Source organism: Quercus lobata, chromosome 10, assembly GCF_001633185.2.
Source record: "Quercus lobata isolate SW786 chromosome 10, ValleyOak3.0 Primary Assembly, whole genome shotgun sequence".
NCBI classification, from domain to species: Eukaryota; Viridiplantae; Streptophyta; class Magnoliopsida; order Fagales; family Fagaceae; genus Quercus; species Quercus lobata.
In genome coordinates, this window is record NC_044913.1 from 32507697 (window position 1) to 32535384 (window position 27688).

The following is a 27688-nucleotide window of genomic DNA, read 5'->3' on the forward strand; positions in this document are numbered from 1 at the left end:
TGGATTTTTCTGGATTACTTCAATTTTTTGATGGGTTAATTAATGATTATAAATATTTATTGTAAAATTTATATATTTAGAGATCAAATCTCACAATTTGAGGGGGATAGGGGGGGAATAAAAAAAAATTTATTTAAAATTTTGATTTAATAACCTACACAGGCTACTATTAATGGAAAATTCAAAAAGTTAAGGGGTTGTTGGGGGGGGGGGGCCTTTGCCCCTCCCTAGCTCCGCCATTGCGCCACTATGTCCAAAGGCCCTCTCACCTAATTTCTCCATTATATGCAGTTTCCCTTTTGAGTTTAAATTCAATCAAGTCCAATCTTAACATGGCACATCTGCATTTTATAAGTTGCAAAATAGGTTGTTCCACACACAATTAGTCCTTACAAACACACTAAATCACAAATCTGCTTCTAGCTCTCTCTCACGGATTCGACCAACCACCTTGCTCTGTCCATCACCGATAGTCTTTGGCTTTCCTGGCACCAAGTTTTGCCCCACCCCTAACCTAAATTCTTCTAAAACTCTCTCTCTCTCTCTCTGAGCTTTTTACCATAGTCCATAGATGTCACTTTCAATTTGTGTCTCTCTCTCTCTCTTCTCAGCTTTTTACCATAGTCCATAGATGTCACTTTCAGTTTGTGTCTCTCTCTTCTCATCTTTTCCTTCTCACTCAATCCTTTCCCTTTCTTTAAGAAAGTGAGAGTGAAGGAAAAATAGATTTTGCAGGACACAGATCTAGTTGTTGAATCGGATCCAAGCAGGGAGACTTAGATGGACTCCACTCAATCCAACTCGGAGATAAAGGGGAAAGAGGCAAAGGAGAAGGTGAATTCAACGGCCGAGCAAGGTCGTTGGCGGCTTGGGGCGGTGACTTAAGTGGCTTGGACATTGAGTGGCTAAGGAAGATATGATTTTGGTAAAAAGAAATATGTTGATTGTGTATGGGTGAGGATTATTATTTAATTTGTATTAAATTGATGTGGCACAATGTAATTGGAGGGTGTAAAATAGGGGTTTTACACCACATCTAGACATAATATGCACTCTTCACTTTTATATGAATGACAAATGGAGGAACTTCAATGAAAATAAAGCCACTAATTTAGTGAAGCCATAGGTAATTCTTTATCATTTGTTTCCAAGGATAGAGAGCTTTTTTTTTTTAGTTATCTTGGGAGTGTTGAGAGACAATTTTTCCCATATGCCACATTTCCCAACCTCATTGGATCTCATTTACCTAATCACTAAAAATACACAAATACCCGTCATAAATTATTTTGGGCCGCTAAAAATTATCTCATACTTCACTACAGAATTGGGCCAAAAACCCATCATTACAAAAAAGTCCAAAAGCCCCAATCTCTACCTCATTTTATCTCACTATTAGGCCAAGACCAAAACTGAGTCCATAATCTCAATTTATATCAAAAGCCCATGGAAAATTATTATCCTAAGCCCATGGTTAAAAGCCCATGACAAAACACATGGTTAAAGCCCATGACAACTATCTCATTTCATTAAAAAAACCTTTGAAAAATTATTGCAAAGGCCTAAGAAGCCACATCAACATGTGTAATTCAAAACAAGTCCAAAGAGCTGGGCCTACTACAAGAGCTTCAATCCATGTGTCAAAGCCAAGAGAAACAACCCACAAATGAAGCCCATGTGTGTAATTGTGAGAGATCATGCCCTTAGCCCACTAAATTTCTTAATTGGGTCAAACCGACATGAACAGGTTGAGTCACATTGGTGACTCCTAGAATGACAGTCTCATATTTTCCCCCTATATCAAGAGTTTACAAGGCATTGATCTTATATACAATCTAAAAATTGCATGGTTTTGGCCCTAGTTATATTGTACAAAATGTACTATTACATAAAGAAGAAACTAGTTTATGAACCCTTGATCTAGGTTTGGAGGCTAAGTTACAAGGTGAGAATGTGTTAGACACCCACATTACCCGATGAAACTAGTCTTCTAGACTATGGTGGCCAATGTCATGTCACATCAATCATACAAATTAATATGTCTATGAGTGCACTGCCTCGTGCTCGCTCATGTTTACTAAAGATCATCCTTGGAATTTTTATTTTATTTTATTTTATTTTATTTTTTTCCTTTTTGGAATCTAGAACTTGTGGTTACAATTAGGGTTGTGCAAACCAGTACCGGAGCCGACAAGACCGACTAGCGTCGACCTTCCTGCACCGCCACTACAACCGACCAATGGAGCCAATGTCGGTGAACGGAATGCGAAGAGAGTTTCGACTCTGGTGCAGTGTAGTAATCGGAGCAGCAAATCCGGAACCGAAGCCTCGTCGAACCGAACCAACCCCTGTTTCAAATGTTTGGAACTTTGGATACAGCGTTGTTTTACCAAGATTTTGTCTTTAAAAAAGCAAAAAGAAAAAAAAAAATACAAACCCATCAATGGTCTCCACCATGTTGCATGCCGCCGTTCTTCTTCTTCTTCCTCTTCTTCGTTTTGCATTGGTTCTTCTTCGTTCTACTATGCACTGGTCTGGTCTTTTATTACTCTTGTAATTTCTAGTTTCTATTGTCTTCTAAAGAGATTAGTACTCTTTTAAAGTTTTAGTATTTTAACGTTTTAACTTTTATGACCCCCACACGTGTCTAGCTTTGGAAATGACAAAAGAAAAGTTTTAAAGAAAAATCCAAGTATTAGATAGATATTACTCTATTTTCCCACCACTGTGTAGGTCTACTTTGTAGGTATAATGGTGTATAATATATATTAATATTTATTTATACTAAAAAAAAATCATTATTAATGCTACGTTTACAATATTTTAACAATAGAAGCTATAAACTATAAACTATAAACTTAGCAATATTTATCATTTTTTTTTAGTAAAATGTTTTTTTTATTATCAATTTTTCAGCACTTGTTTGGACTTTGTAGTGTTACATTGTTACTTTAGTCCCATTGAATTATGAATAGGTTGAAAGGATTTTTTTTATTAAAAAAAAAAAATAGAATTTTTAATGTTTCAAACCAACCAAACCGCACCGCTATAGGTCGAAAAACCGACCCTAATCGGTATGAATCGGTTTTAATTATGAGAAAACCGATCCCTATCGGTTCGGTAACAATTTTGAGAAAAAACCAAGCCAACCAAACTGCGCACACCCCTAGTTACAATGGGGTTGAAAAACCTTCAAGCAACAAGCCGCCTCCTGATGATAGCTCTTTTTCATCAGACCAAGACACCAATTAGTTTTTGGTGTAAACGGGGATTGAACCCCAGATCTTTTATACAACCATCAGAAACTTTACGAGTTGAGTTAACTGGAACCCACAGGGCAACAGCTAATCCCAACTTGGTTGTTCCTATTAATATGCAAGTTAAAGAGTATATGTATTGCGTTGTAAATGTTGGGGAAAACTCTCTACAAAGTTAAATGGAATAAACCAACCTCATATTGGCTTAAACAATACACAGATGGCTTCGTGATGGGATCCAATGGCCTGTTGTGGGGGTCTAATAAAAAACTATGAGGGGCAGTCGGTGGTGGGGTTTGCTAAACCCATTGCTGTTGCCTCTAGCATTGTAGCCAAACTATGGGCCTTAAGAGAAGGCTTATCTTTGTGCATTGAGATTCAGGCTCAGACTCTGGAACTTGAGCTTGATGCAACCCCATCAATTTCCTTATTTTCTAGCAACATTGATTCTAATGGGGACCTGTTTGCCCTTGTTAATGACTGCATCGATCTTCTATTGTAGTTGCCTTAGGTTTGGCTGCTTCACTATTTCAGGGAAGCAAACTTTTGTGCGGACACGTTAGCTAGAATAGGGGAGGGGGCGTCATCTAACTAGTGGCGTTTTTCGCTATGTTGCTCCCTCTTGTTGTCATTCTGTTTTTGCAATTTGATCTTGTATTGCAACAGATTATGTTCTAATGTGCCTGAGGCACTGTTGGTTAGTTTATGAAATATTTCCATATTTAAGAACAACAAAAAAGTTTTCCAAGATATTTTCATTAGTATAATTGCACATCCACATTTTATTCATAACATAGAAGTAGAACGGTTTTGTCCCTTATTGGCGTTTACCACCCGAACACTAGCGTATGCTAGAAGATGAATAACATACACTCCTTTGGGGCTCTAGCCTGAAAATTGGCTTGAGAAGTGGACCAAGGCTTATTTTATGGATTGTTGGGCTTCACATATTGTGTTGATCATTGTGCCATGTAATGCCAAGGACAACATTTTTCACAATGGTTGAAATGGTTTATTGGGGTTTAAACAACTTCACTTTTTTTTTCTTTCTAGAATCTATCATAGATATCACTTTTATTATGCATGAATTACAATTGATAATATTCTTCTAAAAAAAATTACAATAAATCATATGAGTAGTCGTGAAAAATAGTGTCTTTAAACTTATTGAATTGTATTACTTTGCACCATTTTAAGTTACATGACGTTGACTTGGCTACAACTTTTATTCTCAGTCAAAATGACATGCTTCAAAAATAAGTTTCTCAAAAATAAATCACATCCAATTATAGGAATGAAGAATTATTTGTTACTATATAGTAATCAATTATTTGTTAACCAAAGAGTATGTTGCTAATCTTTAATCAAACAGAATTAGTTGATTAATTGTTGTTACTTGTTAATCAAATAAAGAATTACAAGTGAAAGAGAGCAACATGAAAAGGTTTGGTAGACTACTATACCAATAAAGAAGTAGAAATAATAGTAAAATAAAAAACAACATGAAGAAGGGATATAATGGATGTGAGGTTGATGATGTTAGGCATATAATGCGAATAATGAGAAGATGATGAAGAGCAAGAATGGGAGGATATCGAATATCCCGAGGCCAAGAATGACAAGATAATCGATAAGTATGGATCGGCAATATCTAATTATAATTATTTGAATAGGAGGTAGTGATGAGTAGTTGTCATAATGAATTTCCAGGAGGGCATGAATGTGGTTTGAATAAAATATGTCTCATAAAGTAGAAAAGACTATACGAAAAGTTTTTACGTTACTACTATTGTATAAGCAGCAAGACTTTGTAAGCATCCCCCATTGAAGCAAATTATTTATTTATTATTATTATTTATTTTTTTGGCATTTGATTTGATTGAGTCACACCAATTTGCAATTAGTCCTGCAACTCCGCATATAATCCCCGCATCATGTATATATTTAAGTATTTTTAGTTCTTGTAGTCTGCGCCCTGGCAACCAATCAAACTCCCTTCATCTTAGTCTTAGGCAGAGGCATAGCCCTCCCCGAATGAGACTTCCAATTCCCCCACTTTCACTTCTCCAGAATCCAGATATACATCAGGGACCATAATAAATTAATAATGTTAATTAATGTCAATTATCCACTTATTATAATATTTAATTAATACGAAACCACTATCTAATTAATTAATTTAGCAAACTCCAAGCATCAATTGACGAAATAACCGAAAACTGAGGAAGTCTTCTCAAATTCTTACTATTATTTTCAACTTGCATCTCTCTCTCTCAATATTGGAAAATGTTTAAGTTATTACCAAATTTACAACATTAAACATATAAACTAATAAAGAGATGATTCTCAAAAAAAAAAAAAAAAAAAACTAATAAAGAGAAATGCTACATTTACAATGTTTTTGCAACAAATCTTAAGTGGCAGATTGTTATGAGTTGTTATTGGAGGGGTAAAAAAGTGATTTCAATGATAGGTTCAAATTACAACTAATAACAACTAAGCGCATGTAATTTTTTGTGAAAAAATTGTGAATGTATCACTTCTCTTTTTTATTTTTATTTTTTTTTAATAAATGAATGTTTAACTTTAATAAATGAATGTTTAACTTTTTTTTTTAATGATTGGTGACACATTGCATTGTAAGCTACCTATAGTATTTCTAGCATTACTCTTCAATATTTATTACATTTGAGCATCACTCTTCAATATATATTAAATTAGAAAGTACTATTTTTTATTATCACATAATAATAATAAGGAATAAGTTAAAGGATCCTGTAAAGACAAATATTTTTAAAAACTTTTTAAGGTAATTGATATTTTTTTTAAGGGAAATGCTAATTGAGTGCCCTTAAGGCACTGGTTAAGAATCTAATTAAAGAAACTTTTTATGGGAAAAGAAAAAAAAAAATTAATATTTTGACAATTTTTTTCATTTCCTATAAAAGTGATTTCAAAACTTTCATAAAATGAATTGTTAAGAAGTGCCCTAAGGGCACTCGTTAGTATGAACATTTTTTTAATAACTTTTTATATTTTTCATAAAAAATGGTATTAAAAGTTTTGATCAATTAACAAATGCCATAGGTTCATAAAAACAAAATAACAAAAATCATAAGAACAGCCTTTAAACGGAACCTTAATAATAAATGATAAGGTCATATTTATTAAATTTATAGTAAGACTTTTTGTTAAAGTGAGAGTTATTTATTTAAAAATGCATATAATTTAATGCCCCTCAAAAATGAGAGTGGACCTAGTCATATGTGAGACGTTACCTACAAAATTCTAGTGTCCGTTTGGTAAATGCATTTAAAGAACAGTTTTCAGTTTTTAAACAATATTACACATATTTTTATATACTTTTCTACCTTTAAATATTTTCAAAAAATACAAACAAAGTTACTAGAATAATATTATCAAATAGGCATTAGTATTCAATAATTTTCCTAATTGGAAGGAATATTAGAAGAAACAGAAGATAAGTAAAATAGGCAGAGGGTTAACTAAATTAACTTAGGCTATAAGGACTAAAAGAATTGACTTGAGCAATATAAAGAGCACCCACCGGACACGTTGCTAGTCAAAGGAATCAAAATCACCTCACATAACATAAGCAATGACTATGAGCAATTCGGCGGAGAGCTTAAACGAAGACAAGCCATTGATTTCGGGAAACAACAATCATGTCGTCCGGCGGGTTGTTAAGGTCACGCTCTTATTCATGGGAATAGCAGTTTTAGCCTTTGTTATTCACAACAACGCCAATCCTTTTGCCAGCTTTCTGCCTACCTCTTATTATTTCCATCCTCCTCCTGCTCCTCCTCCTTTTTCTGCTGCATCGGCATCGTCGTCATCGTCAGTGAGTTCCCTTTTCTTTCTCAATCTATCTATGTATGTTTGTTATTTCTTAATTACTCTTTGCTAACTATATATGCTATCCATTTTTTTTTTTTTTTGGGGGATAAATTTGATTGTTTGGAAGAAAAGATTTAAGATTAACACGTAATAAGTTGAGCTATAAGACTCCAATTTACATGCTCCGACAAAAAAGAAAAGATATGTTTCATGTTCACTTTTTTTGTTTTTGTTTTGTTTTTAGCACTAGTATTCTGTGTAATATTAGCTAGGATTAATTTTTCTATTCCGTGAATTATTTGAAACCACGGAATAGTTGACACCATTAAAGATCTCTGCTCTTTTATCTTCATTTCTCTCTCTGTCTTGAGGAAACAAATATTCCTTTCATAGTACAGAACATTGAACGGTGACAAAAAATAGTGGGTGAGGGAGAAAAGGCACTGAGTGTAAGCAGGTCTAATCAACTGTTTATTTTTTTTGGCTGAACAGGATTTAATGAACTCATAGAATCAAAATCAAACACTAATATGATTAGAAGATTGTCCAACGATTATATGTACTTTTTTTCTTTGGTGTGTAAATCGATTATAAATATAAGTATCACTGTTAAGTCTTATTTTAGTTTTATTAATTTATTTATTTTTCTCCATATCGTAAAAGTGAAACCCTTTTAGCTTTTATTTTTTGGCTGTGGAAAATCCTTAATGGAGATTAGGAAAGCTGTTCGTATCTAGAAATATGGGAGAAACACGATTTATGACGTGAGAGAGACTTTTTTTTTTTTTTTTTTAAAGAAGAAAATGTATAATTTCATAGACACGAGAAAAGGAGTACAACAGGGACCGAAGCCTGCAAGATCAACCAAGGCCTGATTGAATCAGGTGATCTAAAAAGGGTGGAGTAACACCCTTCCATGCATTGCTGGCATGATTACATTTGACAAACTGGACAAACTCATGGGCGGCCTGTTTAGAGACATAGCTTTGATTTGTCCAAGAAGAAAATTTTAATTTATAAATAATAAGTTAATTGTTAAAACAGGTGGGATCCATGTGAGTTTCAAACTCTTATTAAAAAATTAAAAAAAAAGGACAAATAGAAAAGTGTTTTTCTTAGTTGTCCATTTTTTTTAAGTAAGGGCTTTTTGGGTATTACGAGAACTTTCATCAAGGTATATCATGTATCTTTTCAGATCTTCCTCCTTGTTCTTCTTTATTTGTTTTTAGAGAATCAGGTCTTCCTGCCCTTGAGCGTAAAAAAGAGAGAGAGAGAGAGAGAGAGAGAAGGGACAATGGTGTGATTTTATCTTGCCAAACTCTTTATTTTCCCCCACCCTCAAAAAAAAAAAAAAATCTTTATTTTCCCTCTTTCAAAAAAAAAAAAAAAAAAAAAAAAAAAAACTCTATTTTGCCTCATATCTCAACCAAAAAATTATATATATATATATATATATATATATTTATATATATATAGTATGTACCCAAGAATGGGATGAATACTACTTTTTATTTTCCAGTTTTTTCTCTTGTCCCATTAAATTCAAGCTTCTCCTTCCAATTAATAATTGGGTCCAGCTGTTATGATAAACTTACAATAAATGTGATTTACTCCCAATTAAAGAAGGGATGAATACTAGTTCATTCCTTTTCAGCTTTTTCTCCTTTCCCTTCAATTTTTTTTCCTTCCTATCATTAAGAACAATGCTTATCTTCAAACTAAATCCGGCTATTAATTTCTTGATATATAGAAAGTTCCTGCTGTTATTAGGGTCTCACAATAGATGTGGTAGTCTAAGAGTTTTTTTTTTTTTCTTTTTTTTTTGATGAGAAGTGTTTTGTAATTTTGTGGCAATACCTGATCTTTTAATTTTTTATGAACAAAACCAAGGTTTATTTAATGAAGAAAGTGAATATGCGTCTTGCTAATGTACAAAATAAAAATATATGTAGAATATAAAATACTTACACGTTTGATTTTGAAGGAATTTTAAAGAGCATGCGATGAGACTTTTCTGAAGAAAAAATTTAGATAAATTTGTTTTGAAGACATGGATTAATAAGAGAGTGTCCTCTCTCTCTCTCTATATATATATATATATATATATTTATAAGAATGAGAGTGTTCTAGTTTGAAGTAATTTTAGGAGGAGTTATAGATATATTTTTACCTAGTTGTTCTTAAGTTTTTTCCTGTAAGGTTTAAGGGTATTTCTGAATTATATAAAAATTCAGTCTAAAGAGAGGAATCCTCTTATAAATGATGTGTATATATATATATATATATATATATATGAATGTGTCTTGCTAATGTACAATATATATATATATATATATATATATGTAGAATATAAAATGAGTGCAAATTGTGTCCGGATGTGGCGTAAAGCATGAGATTTACGCAATTATGCCCTCCAATAAAAGAGCTCCACAACAGCATTTTTCCAAAAACGTTAATACAACTGGCCACACCCAATGACTACTCATCCATACTCCCTTTCACGGACCAACAGTAACTACCACAGCACCACTGCTCCGATTTCCCCCTCATTCTGGCAACGGCAACCCACGGACCAGACAGCGAAACTAGTACAACTTCAGAGATGCCTGACTGAGAGGAGACCCAAAAAATTTCTTAAAATGTACAGACCACCAACAACTACTGCTGCTTTGCTTTCCCCCTCATTCCGGCGACAACGACTCACGGAGCCAACAGATGAGACCCAAAAATTTCCTTCCCACGACAACTAAAACTCACAGATCTAAAGATCCTAAATATCTCTTTTTCCTTTCACATCTTGCACTTCCCACACCCCTCTTCTACTCTCTTAAGTTGGGGATATAGGAAAAACAACAAACAGTTATGAAGAAAAATGAGTAATTATATTTCATAGCAAACGTGAATATCTCTTGAATCATCCATCATTGCAATAAATCAGATCCACACCAACAAATCTTATAAAAAGAAACCACCAAAACAATCTTAAAATGTTAATCTTTGTATGTTTTTCTGCACTTCGTCAACGGTGGCTCTGCCTTTTTTCTACACTAGTGATATCTCTAGCAGCTAGAGATTGAAGGATTTGGTTCTCAGTTGCGTGTGGAAGCTGGGCTTTTGGATTTTTGTGAAATTGGGTTTTAGGAAGAATGATTGTGTGTGACAGATTTATTTCATTGTCCAGTGAAATGCTGACGTGGCTTTTTATTATTAGAGGGCGTAAAGTGTGAGATTTACGCCAAGACCGGACTGAATGTTTTCTCATATAAAATACTTACACGTTTGGTATAAATTAGTAGAGAGTGTTCTATTTTGTAGGGATTTTAAAGAGCATGTGATGAGACTTTTTTTAATTTTTAATTTTAATTTTAATTTTTTGGATAAGTTTGTTTTGAAGACACGGATTAATAGGAGAGTGTCCTATTTTCTTTTCTTTTTTTATAAGAAGGAAAACGTCTTATTTTGTAGACATTTTAGGTAGAGTTAGAGATATATTTTTACGTGGTTGTTCTTAAGGTTTTTCCTTGTAAGGTTTAAAGGTATTTCTGAATCACATAAAAGTTCAATCCAAAGAGATGAATCCTCTTATAAATGGTATATACATACATACATACATACATACATATATATATATATATATATATTCTAAGTCTGGTTTGACCGTCACGCATCCTTGGCGCGTTGGTCACTCCACAAGTATAAATGCTTATGGGGTGTGAGAGAGAAAGAGCTAAGGTTCAAGTCTTCAAAAATGAGTTTTACACACATATACATTTAGATTAGATTATAGTAAAATTTATATCTTGTATAAAAAGAAAGTCTGGTTTGGTCATGTTCACAACCAAAATATTAATAACAAGTTATTGAATTAAATGATGTTTAATATACTACTTATCTAGAAAAACCAAAATTATTTATAATGTCATATTTGTATAATTTAAAATTAATTATTAAATGGAGTATAACATCAAAATTTAATAAATAATAAAAATTACAGAAAAATATTAATAGACTAAAGAAAAAGAAAGTTCAAGATTATAATAAATTGTTGATATTTAAGTAAAAAACTAAAACATAGATAGAAGAAAAGAAGCATTGATTTTTCATAAATTTGTTATAGACGGACTTGAAAAAATTAACAAGGATTGTAGTATTAGTGAAAAAAGGTTTAATATGAATTTTAAAGATAAAAACGTGCATAGGAATTTTAAGAGACATCAATTTTCATTTTCTATCACCCTTTTTCAGTATTCGAGCGTAGAGTGTAGACTAACTGAGGGAGTGAATACAGTATCAATTAAAAAAAAAAAAAAAAAAAAAAAGGAAAGTGCTTTTGAAACGGACCAATGGGAATTGTCTGATTGTATTTTACTGTTTCCTAGCTAAGCATTTTTTGTTTATTTAATATTTATTAGCAATTAGCAAAATATATATAAATATATATATATATATATATATATATATATCAGCAAAACCAATACAAATACTATAATAAGGACTCCAGCTGTGCATCATCAAAAACTATTATAAGTCTACAATAATAAGTCTACAATTTTATAATTGACCTCCTCAAAAACTAGTTTTTTTTTTTTCTTAACCTATTCACTTTACACTTTATTTAATTAAGGATCTTCAATTTTTAAATTTAAAAATGGTCTCACTTAACACCAATTTTATTTACTGTATCAGGAAGTGGGTGATCTTATGTTGGATGGAGTTCTAAAAAATGCATCAATGAAGGACCGAACTGTTATATTGACAACTCTAAATGACGCATGGGCAGAACCAAATTCCGTACTAGATCTCTTTCTCCATAGTTTTCGGATTGGGAACCAAACACAGTGGCTTTTAAATCACTTGGTAATAATATGCTTGGACGATAAGGCATATGCTCGTTGCTTAGCTTCACATCCTCATTGTTATGATCTTCGAAGTAGAGGAGACAATTTTACAAATGAGGCTTTCTTCATGACCCCAAACTACTTAAAGATGATGTGGACAAGGATTGATCTGTTGGCTTCTATTCTTCAGATGGGATACAACTTTGTATTCACGGTACGTACTCAATTTCTGCACCTATCTGCATTATTATTATTATTATTATTATTATTATTATTATTATGTAGAAATCCTGAGTGTCCAAAACAACTAATTTAGTTGAAATTGAAAACTTTTTGCTGGAAGTTCTATAGATAAAGGTAAAAGTTAGCTGAAATAGTATAATAAAACCTATAAATAGTATCAAAAAGTAAAGGTAAAAATTAGTTGAAATAATACAATAGGATCTATAAATAATACAAAAAAGTGAAGTGAAACCCATTAATAATAGCAAAAATAAATTGGTTTTTTAAGCCAATGCCAAACGTAACCCAACGGTTATTTAATTAATAGAAACCAAGATTGGGTTGCATTATAAGTTTTGGAAATTTGTAAAATAACTGTTTTGGATTTATTATTATTATTTTGGATAAGACAGTCTGTTTTGGATGGTTAGGTTTAAGGAAAATTAGATGGTAAAATGTGTATATATCAATACAAATGTGGAAAAAAAAAAAAAAAAATTGAAGAGAAGAAGAAGATAGGTACAGGCATGAATTCATAGCTTTGTTTTCGTTAAGTCTATAGCTAGGATGAAATATGATTAATGGAGCCAAATTCTGATTTGACACTAGTTTGTTTTTAAAATTCCAGGATGCTGATGTTATGTGGTTCCGAGATCCATTTCAACGATTTCATTCAAATGCGGATTTCCAAATTGCTTGTGATAGATATGTAGGGAACCCTGATGATGTAAATAATCTCCCAAATGGAGGGTTTACCTATGTAATATCCAACAATAGGACAATTCCATTTTACAAGTTTTGGTACAAATCGAGAGAAGATTATAAAGGCATGCACGATCAAGATGTTTTCAATAAGATCAAAAGCCACCCGTTCATCAAGAAGATTGGAATAAGAATGAAGTTCCTTGATACTGCCTATTTTGGTGGGTTTTGTGAGCCTAGTAAAGATTTGAACTTAGTCTGTACGATGCATGCTAATTGTTGCATTGGTCAACCCAACAAAGTTCATGACCTTAAGATTTTGCTTGAGGATTGGATCAAATTCACTTCATTGCCCGCAACTACCAGAGCATCATCACCATCCTCATGGACAGTTCCAGATTATTGCAGGTAGTGTTATGCTTTCAAGTGGGGCGTAACACCGCACTATTTTGTCCTTATATATGGCCAATGATCTATTTTGGTCTTAGTTTTTTGTTTGTTTTTTTTTTTTTTTTAATTTATTTATTATTTTATATATATATATATATATATAGATTTATTTTTTTAAAATAATAAAAAATAAATAAAAAGTCTCATTTTTTTTTTTTTTGGGAAATTTAAAATGTTTGTGGTTATTTTACTATTTCTTTATTTTCATTTGTCTTTATCATGAAGGACATCCTTTGGTCACCATAAATGACGCATATTGGAGGCTCAAGAAGGCAAAGCAACGATAATTAATTGCAGGCAATACGTTTGTTGTATAGTTCTCAAAAAAGAAAAATAGAGGTAAATTATTTTATGTTCTAATCATTAAGAAGGTTGCATTAATATTATGCTGTTGTTCAAAAGCTTTACTTATTATTAGAAATTAGCCTCAAACCCGTGCGATGCACGGGAAAGCTATTGAAATGATACACATAATTGTATTTTCTCTAATTTGTTCAAAATGAGGCATGTGCCTTAAAAAAATAGAAAAAAAAAGAAAAGAAAAGAAAGAGATTATTGAAGTAATGAAGTTTGATATAAGTAAGAGCCAATATGCCATAATTTTCATTTTATACAAATTATTACACTGTAATAATTATACATATTAAGCTTGCATTACCACCATGTCAAAATATCAAAGCTTGTATAAGAAAGATTAAGGGCGTCAAAACTTAGAACAACTATTGGTCACATGGCACATCTGACATTCATCCTTTAAGACAATTATATTAATGACATTGTAGTGTTGAATTGGTACATCAATTTATGTCTATGCATAACATCAAGTTTATGTTATTCCCAGTAAACTTTTTTGATATGAAACATTGGCTACACCATACCATATAATCCTTCTAGATGAGGAAATAATTTTAATAATGAAAACTCACATCACATCCCAATAAATATAAAACTAATCTAATTAGTTATTATACATGGCTTCCACTTGTCATGAATGACAATGATCATTTATTGTATACATTGTATCACTGAATGTTGTAGTCTCTTTTTTCACCACAAGACAAGGCAAAGTTAAATCGTGGTCTCAAAGTACAATAAAAAGTGGTTTCCAAGCTCTTGGTAGAGTTCTTCCTTTCCCATGGTGACTTATATGCTCCCAAAAGTGTAGAGCTCACACGCCTTCGGGGAAAAAAATATTATTTATTTCCTCAAAGAAATAGAAAAGAAAATTTCTTCTTAATAAATTAAATAATCTCTTTCTCTAGTTTCACCATTCAAAAGTCGAATTTAGTAAATAATCATATAACCAATTGCTGCACAAAAATAAAACTGGCAACCTCATCTTCATCTAACACATATATTAGGTAACTTTAATACAATGCTTTATTATGTTAATAATGAAAATCTATACAATGCTAACAAAAGAATTATAAAAAAGATAAAGATAAAGATAGAGATAATTTAGTAGAAAGCAAACCCAAAAGTGAAAGGACTTAAAGCAATATCACAGTCAAAGTAAATCGTTTCCTTTCACTTGTGGCTCAATTGACCTGAAATTTCATGGAATTAAATAGCTAAACATAATGATAAGTTATTGAATTACATGCTCTTTCTAAAAAAGAATTTGACTTAAATAATGTAGTATATTTAAGCATATAGTGTCTGAAAAAAGAATTTGACTTTAAGCAACAACAACACCAACAATTATGCAGCTACTTAAGCCTCCAGCAGCAGCACCAACATGAGTTATGCAGCAACTTAAGTTGAGCATTATTGCCACCAATCATGAGCATTGGTTCAGCCATCATAAATCCTGAAAATCAGTCTCATTCTGGTAGAAACCCGAACATAGAAAATCATTGCATCAAATCAAATCTAATCTTTGCCAAACTCAAGGAGAATATTATGCAATAATAAATCATGACAGATCATATTTAACCCCACCCTCTAATTTCATAGTGATTACAAAATTAAGAAAACAATTATAATATATGAAGTACATTACTAATTACATAAAAACAAAAGGAAAATATAAAACAAACTGATACAAACCTAGAGGAGAAAGAAGAAACGGAACAAAGTGGTAGATTTTTAAGTGGGGAGTTTTCCTACATGTTGCAATGGCCTTAATTGCAGAGAAAGGTTTAAACCCTCCTATCATTGACCTTCTTAACCAAAATTCTCAAAAAAGAAACAGTACTAAAGGCAGTTTCATATTCTCAAACACTTCTACCTTTTGCATAACATTGATTTTTTTTTTTTTTTTAGCTACCAAGCATGGTGCTAAAAAACTTTCAAAAACTACAACATGGCTGTACAAATGAACTACAAGCAGTAGGAAGGGGTAATCACAAATTTAAAAATAGTTGATTTCTAAGGACCATGCTATCAATAACTTATCAAGGAAAACTCATAACAAAATGAATTGCATGGTTAACATTGGGAATAAGGCCAAATCTAACTCTAACCTTGGTCCCATAGGCCATAAATTCAATCATGCAGGCCACACCCTGTAATTGTTGAATCAGATCATATAGCTGATTACGTACATACTTTCAGATCAATCCTCACGTGCTCCAATTATACAAATATAAATAACCATATATCTTAGGCAACAAACTTAAGTGGACCTCGAGGCAGCTTGTACAAAACTTGAAGTCTTGAACTTAAGTCCATTATTAGGACCTAACAGTTGCATCTACCGCAGAAATGCCTATGTTGGATAAGTTTGATTGGATCAATTTCAAGCTTAGTTTTTCTTCCAATTAAACACTAACAATCTATTATTAATCCAATAAGTAAGCATTTCATGCACATGCTGATTTGATTTCAAAAAAAGTTCTAGAGAATTACTACAATAAGTAAACCATTTAGCAAAATATTCCGCATAATATAATCTTTTCAAGGCAGGCATTTTATCAAACACACATCATGCATTATTATTGCAACCACTGCTGCATATAATCTTATCAAAAAACTACCTACAAATACATTCAACTCAAAACCCAACAACTAAATCCTTTGGTAGACTAAGTTCTCCAAATTGCATTTGCTAGTACTTCGAATGAAATTTTTGAGGCTGAAAGTATATAGAACACATACAGCACATTAAAACACACACATAAATGAAGGAGAAAAATCTCATAGATCATTTAATCTAAAAATAAGATGTCAAAATCTCAAACACATAAAAGCAGCAAAAGAAACATCACAAATTTATGCATAAAGCCATGCCTTATATGACTTTTAAATAATCCAAATGCAGCAATATTAGAAGCAATTTTAAGGATTATTCCCTACTCTCAGTGGCTTTTGCAACATAAAAATCACAATCAACACATATACATCTCATAAAGAACAAATAACATATTTAGGGGGAAAAAATATCATATTTAATGCACAAATTTAAAAATAAAGAGGAAAACTTACTGTTAGCAGTCCTAGCGAGTCAGTGGTGGGAGGGTACACGTTGGCAAGAAGCTGGCTTGACAGAGGGGTTGACCTTCTTATTTCTATCTCCCTCTCTCTTTATTTATCTCATTTTGTTCTATGTTTAAAGTTTACTAACGGTTATGGGCTCTCATTTTAAGTTTTTATTTTTATTTTTATTTTTTAAATAAAGTGTGGATCGGTAGGTTTTAATGATTAGGAGTGTAGATATTGAAAAATTCAGGTGCTAAGGAAAAGCAATTGTAGTAAATTATAGACAACAGAAACCGTATTTGGGGAAGGAAAAGTATTCGAAGAGGATAATTAACAATGTTATGCTTAAACTTAGGTATATGGTGTTGCAAAGAAGAAGCGGAACAGAATTCTTTCAAATATCCAAAACAAGCAAAACGCTAAGAAAAAACCAAATTGTAACCGAAAAACCTTTATTGAAACCATAAATAACCGAAATGCCTAGATCAAAACAAAGCAAATACCCAAACTACCAAACATAAATCATAGTTATCGCAAGATTTTGGGACAAAATGGGCTTTTGCCCTTTTTGGGAAAATTAATTAGCATTTGGTCATTCTTCCCAAACTAAATAGGAAAATGCCCCTCTTTTGAAAATCGAGTTTCTCAAAATCGAGTTAAAAAAAAAAAAAAAAAATTGGAGCCCTATAGTGACGTTTTTAAGGACCTATAGTGACATTTTAAGAACCTATAGTGACGTTTTATAACTTGATATCCATGAAATCGAGTTATAGGCAATAAAATTGCCTATAACTCGATTTCATGGATATCAAGTTACAAAACACCACTATAGGTCTTTATAAACGTCACTATAGGTTCTTGAAAACGTCACTATAGGGCTTAAATCGATTTTGGAAAACTCGATTTTCAAAAGAGGGGTATTTCCCTATTTAGTTTGGGAAAAAGGGCAAAAGGCTAATTAATTTGCCCAAAAAGGGCAAAAGCCCATTTTGTCCCAAGATTTTGGTTTTTTCTTTTAAAAATTAAAATAAAATTAGAAAACAAAGAAAGGAAAAATAAATAAATAAAAACTCACCCTGTAATAGTGTACCGCCGGTTGAGGGAAGCCAGTTTTTTGGTGGTTAAAGTCCGACGGTGGTGCTGGCCTAAGATGTCTCCCTATCTCCCCTTATGCATACGTTTTTTACATTTCATGCTAAACAGTAGGAAAAACAATGGCAAAACCCATCTATTTTTTGACAGGGGTCAAAGAACAACGGTTGACAATTCAGATTTTAAACAATTTAAAACAAAAACGTATGTATATTGGAGATTTAGTATGATAATTCATAAACTAAATGTAGTGGTGAGAAGTTTCAGAGAAAAAGACAATTTGATGTAAAAAAAGAGTGCTAACCTTTAAAAAATAATGTTGCAGAGAAGAGATAAGGCAGAGCAGCAAATCATATGGCAGTTGCAGTTAACGATTACATTGTCCTCATTAGCTTGAATATGAATATCAAGATCAAGAACTCAGGTAACTAATTCTTTAATATGCAGTAACATAGAGTTTAACAAAATCTTCACTCTAAACTTCAGATTTGGCTAATAAAATCAATCTGTAAAGAAAAAAGCTTGCTAAAACATGCAAATTAGAATCAATTCAAACACAAATACACTAAATGGACAAAATCTAATACGAAGTATAAGATTAGTAGAAGGGAAATCAGACCATCCTAACCTATCAGTTTGTTCCAGCAACTCTTCTTGGAAGTTACCCAAGTGTTGTAATTGACAAAGATCTCAACAAATCTGTAATTTCAATAGAATTACAGGGTCAGAATTAAGCTTTCAGATTTAACTATTAAAATCAAGGGTGACACTCCCAATATCTTCAAAATAGAAGGCAAATATGATAAATTAGGTTTACAAATTAGGTATAAAATATTAAATTATATTTTGCAAATTAACAAAACAAAGCTCACAAACATAATAATAAATGATGCTAAAATACATTCATAACTGATTGTGCATGATGTGTGGAGAGCAAAACTTCATGTTTCTTTGAATTATAAGGTGAAATCCAAAATTAAAACAACCCAAATATACAAATTCAATGTGAGGAGACGAAGGAAGGAAGGAAGACAGAGAGGCTACTGTTAGAAGCCGAAACTAAAGCTGAAACCATAGAATAGGAAGATGAAACCGTGAGTGAAATAGTAGAACAAAAGCTGAAACCGTGAGAATCAAAAAGTGGGGAAGGGGAAGGGACTAAACCTGAAACAATGAAACAAAACGTGCGACTGGGAGACAGGAAGTTGTAACCGTGAAAAAACATCAGGTTTGATAAAGGGAATCAGTTGAAAAGGCTTTGGGTGTGGGCTTGGGCTTTACAGTGGAATTAAATGTAAAAGAAGTGGACTTTAAATTAGAGATAGGGCTGGAAATAATTTTAGTTTTATTAGGATTTTAAAATTGGTAAAATGTATTTTAAAATTAAATTAAAAATTCAGAAAAGATGATGGAAATGACGTGGCTGCTGACGTGGCTTAATGTGAGTGTAGCAACATTAAATGCTACGCTTCAACTTTTAGTAATATATAGATTCAACCAAATGAAATCCACAAAGCTGTTATAGTAGCAGACAACATAGAAGCAGCTTACACTAGAACGGATCATATAAACCATACTCATCTTACTTCAATGGTAGCAATCAAATAAAATTATCAGTTTAAAATTTTAAATAGCTGCCAAAAATTAAACTTATACTCCTACCTCATTAGTCATTACCAAAAAACATTTAATTTTATGTGAACATTCCATAATCCATATGCAGCACAGGTATGGAGTTCTAGATTTTTCTTAGTATGATAATGAATCTCTGATGCTGCTATGATCATAGCCTCAATACAGCTTCTTTACTTTTGATTCTACTAGTATGAACTCTAGCATTCCTCTTTGATCGCATATGGTAAAAACTAAAAGCAGTGGCCGGACCAAGTTGATTAAAAAGACATGTAATTAATTCTCTTAGTCAATTCACAGCCTACTTCATTTTGCTTCATACATTCGAACTTGCTTTTAATTAAGCATTTTTAAGCACTGTTTTGCCAAGCTCTCTTAGAAAAGGAAGCAATCAAAGTATAAATACTCTCTATGTTCGAATACTGCTGCAGCACATATACCGGTTAAGGTTTGGCTCTCTCTCTGTTTGAAACTTTTTGGAAGATTTTGCAAGTGACTGAAAAATATATAAGCTTATAGGAAGATATGCATAATTTATACATAAAACAAAAGTAATGCATGTTTTATTCATTAGAAAAAAAAAAAAAAAAAAATCTATGCAAGATTAAGTTTTATAAATTTCTGTTTCCTCTTTAACATTTTAATATCTTAACTAATTTTTGAAGTTATCGTTTTATATTTTGACATGCTTGTTGAGTTATCAACTTATGATTAGACAATATCAAACATTCCATGCCATATATATTCCAACTCAACCTTGGTCCATATATAGTAGGGCTATAACCATACTTGAGATTAGTAATTCCATATATAGCAGGGCTAAACCCATACTTGAGATTATTACTAATGTTACTGCATTTCACATTACCAACCTGAGAGTGATTTTGTTGGGTTATATATTCACCCCAATTAATTAATCCAATTACTTAAATTGATTCATTAGGGCATGTTTGGTAGATTGTAACAGTAATTACATAGGAATAGAAATAGGTATTACAAAAAATACATGATACTGTAATGTAATACTTATTACTATTTATTTGTTTGATGACAACGCAGTAATAGAACTCTGAAAACAATGGAATGAAAGCATTTTAAATTAAACTTAAGATATATTTTAGGAAATATCTTACTCATATAATTATATTTCCTAAAAAATAATATTTTTTACATTTGAAAGAGAGATTAGTTTTTTTTTTTTTTTTCATAATTGTTATGTGCATATGGAAAGTTTGTTTATTTGAAAATATATTAATTTTATAAATTAATACACCTACTAAGGAATATCTATTACAACTCTTTTAAAGATGTGTTATTTTTTATGATTTTTTATTTTCATAATTGTTATGTGCATATGGAAAGTTTATTTATTTGAAAATATATTAATTTTAGAAATTAATACACATACTAAGAAATAGCTATTACAACTCTGTTAGAGATGAATAGTTATTCATCATTTTAAAGAATAACTATTCATAAGGAATGTTTATTCTCTAAAATAAAAATATAACCAAACTATTGAATAATTAAATCATAGAAATAACTATTATATTACAATGCCTATTACAGTCTACCAAATGCAACATTTGTCAAATTATATGCAAATTAGATTAGGTCAGAATCAAATTACTAAACTAAATTAAAGTGCAGTAGAAAATAGGTTTGACACGGTGATTTGATCATGATAGGAAAAACCCTCGCAGGAAAAAAATCCCACTGAGTGAATCAGGTCACCACTTCTAAAGAACCCACTAATTAAGAATTAAGTAATTACAAGTATAAGAAATCTTACCCCAATCGGAATATCCCAAAGTACCTACCTACAGTAGAACCTACTGACCTATACTAGTATTAGCTCCAATACCCGATTGAATTTGTTTTTGTAGAGACTTCTACTTTGCACAGATCCTAGTATGTGACTAACACCATAAGAACTTGATAATTGTTTAGGATTGGCAGAATTCTTCAATCCGCACTTTGAGGATCTAGAAGCAACTTAGTACAAAACCCTCAAGTGCCCAAAAATTCGTAGTAGCTCCTATTAAGCGTGTATCTCTGTATGTGTATGATAACGACTGTAAAATATAGTTTTTATATGCTCTAGAACCCTAGTACACGAAACCCTAGGAAAGCACTATCATCATTGGCCGAAAACTTATCTGAAATATCAAACTACCCAAAGCTTGATAGATCGAGTGGTGTCAAGATAGGTATCGAGGTTCATTAAATCTTGATAGATTGAAGGGTATCGAGCAAGTGTCGAGATCTGTAGTTCTAGCCTTTCTTGAGCAATTCCTTGAGTGTTCTTATGTCTTCAATAATGCCATTTGTATATCCACTTTAAGGTCTTGAACACAATGAAACTGAGACTTAATAACACATAAAGTGTGTTTTTCTTGGGATATGCCAATTTACAAATATGACTCTTACAACCTCCCCCTTTGGAAATCCGTTACAAAACTAGAAGAGTACATTGAATGTCCTAGAATACATACTGAAGATAACACAAAAAATGACCTACTCTAAATCTTGAACTCTTGAAGAACTTTGCAAGAGGAGAGCTCATTTATGAATATGACTTCATAAACAAGTACATTAAGGCATCGAGTGTAAAATAAGACAAGTTATATAAATATTCAACAAATGCAAGAGATAAAGAAAAGAATAACACATGTGGAATAAAGAAAATACACACACACACACATATATACATACATACATACATACATATATACATACATACATATATATATATATATAGAGAGAGAGAGAGAGAGAGAGAGATTAAATTCTATAAGGATGGGGTGTAAAACCCATATTTTACACCATCCAATAAGTGATTGCCACATTAGCATTTTACTTAAAATTCAATACATCCTACCATACCTAATAACATTTCAATAAATTCCCAATTTGGTTAGATTTATATATGGGTATTAGAATTGATTGAGTGTAATTGTGTTTATTCTTAAATATGTAATAAGATGATATGGCATGTTGGGATTGAAGGGGTAAAATATGGGTTTTACACCACGTCCTTATAGAATTTAATCTCATATGTATATATATATATATATATATATATCTCAAAGTAAGACCAAGTGTATGTCAAAGGTTTACAAAAACAATAAGTACATGAAAACCTCCATACTACATCAAGAATCTTCACTACATCCCTAAAAAATATCCACTAACAACAAGCCTACACCTACTCTACAACTACTCCCCATTTTTGTCATGAGGGACAAAGGTGGATCACTATGAAGGAGTAGCCTCGTTGTCAAAAGCAAAAATATCATCATCATCATCAACATCAAAAGAGGCAACTGGAGAGGCATCACGTAAGGCAAGACTGGCGACAAGTGATGTGTCTAATATGAGTGTTCATTTGATACATCTAATCAACAAGATGTCCTAGATGAGCATCATGTGAAGTCTGCATCTCTTGAATCTCACCAATCTCATCTCGAAAGAGATGCATCTAGTCAAGAATGGCAATGAGAGTAGACTTTACTCCAGAAGGAGCAAATGAAGATGATGGTCGATATGCGTAGGCAGCATCCTTAGCATCATAGAACTTAGTCTCCTCCTACTAGGCTAAGTCTCATCCTCTCTAGGCCGCTTAGCTTTAGCTGTTAGCTGTGAAAAGCTCCTAGAGATAGTTCCCTTCCCAAGGGTACCTATGACATGAAAGTGGCCGGTAGAAGGAAAATTGACACCAAAATGAGTGAGAATATGAGTGATAGTGGTGGGAAATACAAGTTTCTCACAGTTTACAGTATCAAGATGCGTATCTAGAATAGATAGTATCAACTGTGATGGGAAGTCTGTGGATAGACATGCCAGCAAACAATAAAGAAACCAAGCGTAAGTCTCAGTGATAGTGTTATAGTGAGAAATAGGAATAAGGACGAACATCATAATCATGTTTAAAAGCCTAGGGCCTTTAGGAAAAAATTACGAGTAGCCATACTTAGGATATGGCCCTAGGTAGACTGTCATCCACAAAACAAAAAGGCTAGTGCATCACAAGAGAGGGATGCAAGCACTAGTGCTCCAAGGTAGTCAGGGTTCTCTACCCTAGGAACATGATGTACATCAAAGATAAGCTCTTGTGTAATAGAGATACATGTACCTCAAACATGTGTAGTGAACATGGGTACAGAGGTATTGATGGTGTATATGTTGGAGTAAAACTCCTTTATAAACACCTCAAAATAGGTAGCGGGTGGTCCACAAAGGAACTCCCATCAATAAGACTTAAAGGTCTTGCATACCACAATTTCTAATAATTTAGATAGGAGAATCTATAGCTCTATGTGAGGTTGGCGTAGTGAAAATTTCTCCTCAAATGCCTTTCGACATTTGGGATCATAGAACCAGATAACAGAGGGAATAGAAGAAGACTCAGTAGAGGGGGAAATGAGATTGCGTACAGGGACACGCTCTTTTTGGGTGCCATAGGAAGAGTAAAAGAATAAGAAAGGACACATGAGTACACATAAAGATGTGAGAGACTACGCCCCTACCCTTTTTTATGGTGTTGAGCCAAACCCACTTAAATAGGTGGAGTCGTGTTATTGCCTCTCAAAATGGAGGTTCGACTGATTATATTTTCCCCTTTAGATTAAGGAATTTACAATGGATCGCCACTTACTTAATTATTGGAATAAATAAGAAAACCAAAATTAAAAAATTTCTCATTTTATTAATTTGAAATTGAATTTACATTGATTATAGGAAAATTACATGACTTTGGTCCTAGATACAATCTAAAATAAAGTACATGGTTTTGTTTCCTAGTTACAATCTAGAAATTGAAAATTACAAGGATAAACATTGATCTATTAACTCTTGATCTAAGCTCGGAGACTATGTTATAATGTGAGAAGGTGTTAGGCACCCACTTTGTCTAGTGAAACAAGTTTTCTTGACTATGGTGGCCAACATTCATATCACATCATCCAATATGTTATCAATTAATTTGCATGTTGAATTTAATGTGTGTGCATGTGATAAACTCTAATTCCATTTATTAAGCATTTCATTTGGATTAAAAAATAAATTTTAGTGAATGTGTGTGGATTGTGATATTCTAGATTCAAGGATTTGAAAGAATTATTAAACAAACATCTTTTTCATGTTTTTTATGTGGATATAAGATCAAAATGTTATGCATGAACATGTGATGAACAACCAAGAACAAGTGAAGAACACCTAAGAACATTTAAGAACATTCAAACATATTCAAGGGAATTTAAATAATTACTATCATACTTTAATCTTAAATTCTCATCATGGCAACATAAAAAAAAAGTTAGGAAAATGGATTATACCTTCATGCAAGATCCATATGGTGGAGGAGGAGACTCTTGGTAGAGGTCCTAAGGGTGGAGGAAAAGAAGAGATAGGAGAGGAAGAGTGAGTCTCACTCAATACCTTGAGTTTCAAGAAGATCAAGATATGACAAGACTACTCTACTTGACTAGAATTCAAGAGATGAGAAAAGATGGGGGGTTTTGTGTGTCTTGGAATGGAGGAGAGGGGGGGCTTATAGAGTAGTGGTAGGGAAAATATGAACGGAAGGTTATTTAATGAAGGATAACAAAGAATCATGAACCTAGACCTTATTTTAGCCTTTGGAGAAATCTGGAGTATTAAATGTAGAGATTAGTGGAAGTGAGGAGTAAGCAAAATTCGGTTTTCCTGTAGCTATTATAACAGGTTGTAGAGCCAACTTCAAAAAATTATATATTACTCAATTTTGATCAGAATTGTCTCATTCTTGTGCTCAAATTGAAGCCCTGGATGTCTAGTTTCTGAGACAAAAAACTTCATTCACAGCTTCAAAATATTTTGAGAGATATCAACGAAATAGTGAGCAGAGGTCATTTAATTAAAAATAATTTCAGCATAATTAACATTAATAGGTACCAAATTAGTTTCCAATTAACATTAATAGGCTCCAACCATTCCCATTTTAGACTTAATTAGTTCCAAATTTACCCTAATTAAAAAATAATTGCATAAATTACTCATTGAATTATTAATGTTTGACTATTTAATTAATTAAGTGTGTGCAACTTTACTATAAAATATAGTCATAACCAATCAAATTATGACACGTCATTAATCTCAAATTGATTATAATTATAACCAAATGGAATCAATTGTTCATAATCACATATAGTCGGACTCAATTTGTGATAGTGCATCTTGGCTATTAAAACTTGATTTGATAATAACTTTCAATCTAATCGTCCGATTAGAGCTTATGACCAATTGATTTGATTGCTACAACATCAAGACCATTTTGATGAAATGAGATTAAAGATCTAATGACTAGAATCAAGATGCATATTTCTAAGGTGAAATTACCCTTTTACCCTCCATGTGAGGTTAAATGCAGGTTGCGAAATGGGGTGTCAATAGAAATAATGAAAGTGCAATGCATGAAATGCATGAACATGTGTCATGAGTGTTTAGTAACTTCCACAGGGCAAAAAACCATTCCAACACTATAACACAACATAATCAAACACACAATCCTAGAAAATGCATGATAATGTGTAAAAATGCAATAGAGATGCAATGCATGGTAGTATTGGTGATAAACACCAAAACCCATAGCCTAAACATGCAAAATTTCAAAAAACTTCCCCCCCCCCCCCCCCCTCCCACAAACACACAAAAACCTCAAAAAAATTGAATGCATGAAATGAATGAAATTTGAAGAAAAAGAAAGGATTTCGACCACATAATGATGAAATGATGGAGCTAGAAGGTCGAAATTAAGGTTGGAAGGAGAGATTTAGTGGTTTGGGTTGAGAAGGATTGTGAGAGATTGAGGAAAAGCCAGTGAGAGAGAGAGACTTGTCTCATTCTTGTGCTCAAATTGAAGCCCCGGATGTCTAGTTTCTGAGATAATTAACTTTATTCACAAATTCAAAATATTCTGAGAGATATCGACGAAATGGTGAGCAGAGATCATTTGATTAAAAATAATTTCAACATAATTAACACTAATAGGTTCCAAATTAGTTTCCAATTAACATTAATAGGCTCCAACCACTCCCATTTCAGACTTAATTAGTTCCAAATTTACCCTAATTAAAAAATAATTGCATAAATTACTTATTAAATAATTAATGTTTGACTATCTAATTAATTAAGTGTGTGCAACTTTACTATAAAATGTAGTCCTAGCCAATCAAATTATGACATGTCATTAATCTCAAATTGATTATAATTATAACCAATTGGAATCAATTGTTCATAATCACATATAGTCGGACTCAATTTGTGATAGTGCATCTCAGCCATTAAAACTTGATTTGATGATAACTTTCAATCTGATGGTCCGATTAGAGCTTATGACCAATCGATTTAATTGTTACAACATTAAGATCATGTTGGTGAAATGAGATTAAAGATCTAATGACTAGAATCAAGATGCATATTTCTAAGGTGAAATTACCTTATTACCCTCCATGTGAGGTTAAATGCAGGTTGCGAAATGGGGTGTCAACAGAAATAATGAAAGATGCATGAACATGTGTCATGAGTGTTCAGTAACTTCCACAGGGCAAAAAACCATTCCAACACTATAACACAACATAATCAAACACACAATCCTAGAAAATGCATGATAATGTGTAAAAATGCAATAGAGATGCAATGCATGGCAATATTGGTGATAAACACCAAAACCCATAGCCTAAACATGCAAAATTTCACATAACTCCCCCTTCCCCTCACCCCTCCCCCCCCCCCCCCCCCCGGCACACAAAAACCTCAAAATTTTTGAAAATGTAGGTCTAAATGCATGAAATAAATGAAATTTGAAGAAAAAGAAAGGATTTAGACCACATAATGATGAAATGATGGAGTTAGAAGGTTGAAATTAAGGTTGGAAGGCTTGATTTAGTGGTTTGGGCTGCGAAGGATCGTGAGAGATCGAGGAAAAGCCAAGTGAGAGAGAGGGAGAGAGAGAGTTTGAAATGATCTGGCTGAATCCTTATATATATATATATATATATATATATATAGAAAAATGTATCTCGATGGATCGAGGGGCTATTGATGGAAAAAATGCTCGATAGATTGAAAAGGTATCGAGGTACGTATTGAGCAAATAGAAACTTGAAAAAATTTTGTCGATAGATCGAGGAGGTATCAAGATAGCTCTGGAGAAACCCAGAATTCACAATAAGAAGCTCG

The 27688-nt window shown here is 32.4% G+C and overlaps 1 protein-coding gene and 1 long non-coding RNA gene across 2 annotated transcripts; one reads left to right on the forward strand and one right to left on the reverse strand.

Annotated features, from left to right (window-relative positions):
- Positions 1–6858: 6858 nt before the first annotated feature.
- On the forward strand, positions 6859–13791 carry LOC115962723 (uncharacterized protein At4g15970-like). Its single transcript, XM_031081601.1, has 4 exons — positions 6859–7116; positions 11799–12164; positions 12801–13282; positions 13550–13791. The coding sequence occupies exons 1-4, from the start codon at positions 6874–6876 to the stop codon at positions 13572–13574; spliced, it is 1116 nt and encodes a 371-aa protein (XP_030937461.1). The 5' UTR covers positions 6859–6873; the 3' UTR covers positions 13575–13791.
- Positions 13792–14825: 1034 nt separating this feature from the next.
- On the reverse strand, positions 14826–19063 carry LOC115962724. The gene is made up of 4 exons (XR_004085575.1): positions 18881–19063; positions 18465–18535; positions 18141–18228; positions 14826–15152 (listed from the first exon to the last, which is right to left on the reverse strand). It is a non-coding gene; the product is annotated as an uncharacterized LOC115962724 (long non-coding RNA).
- Positions 19064–27688: the final 8625 nt, after the last annotated feature.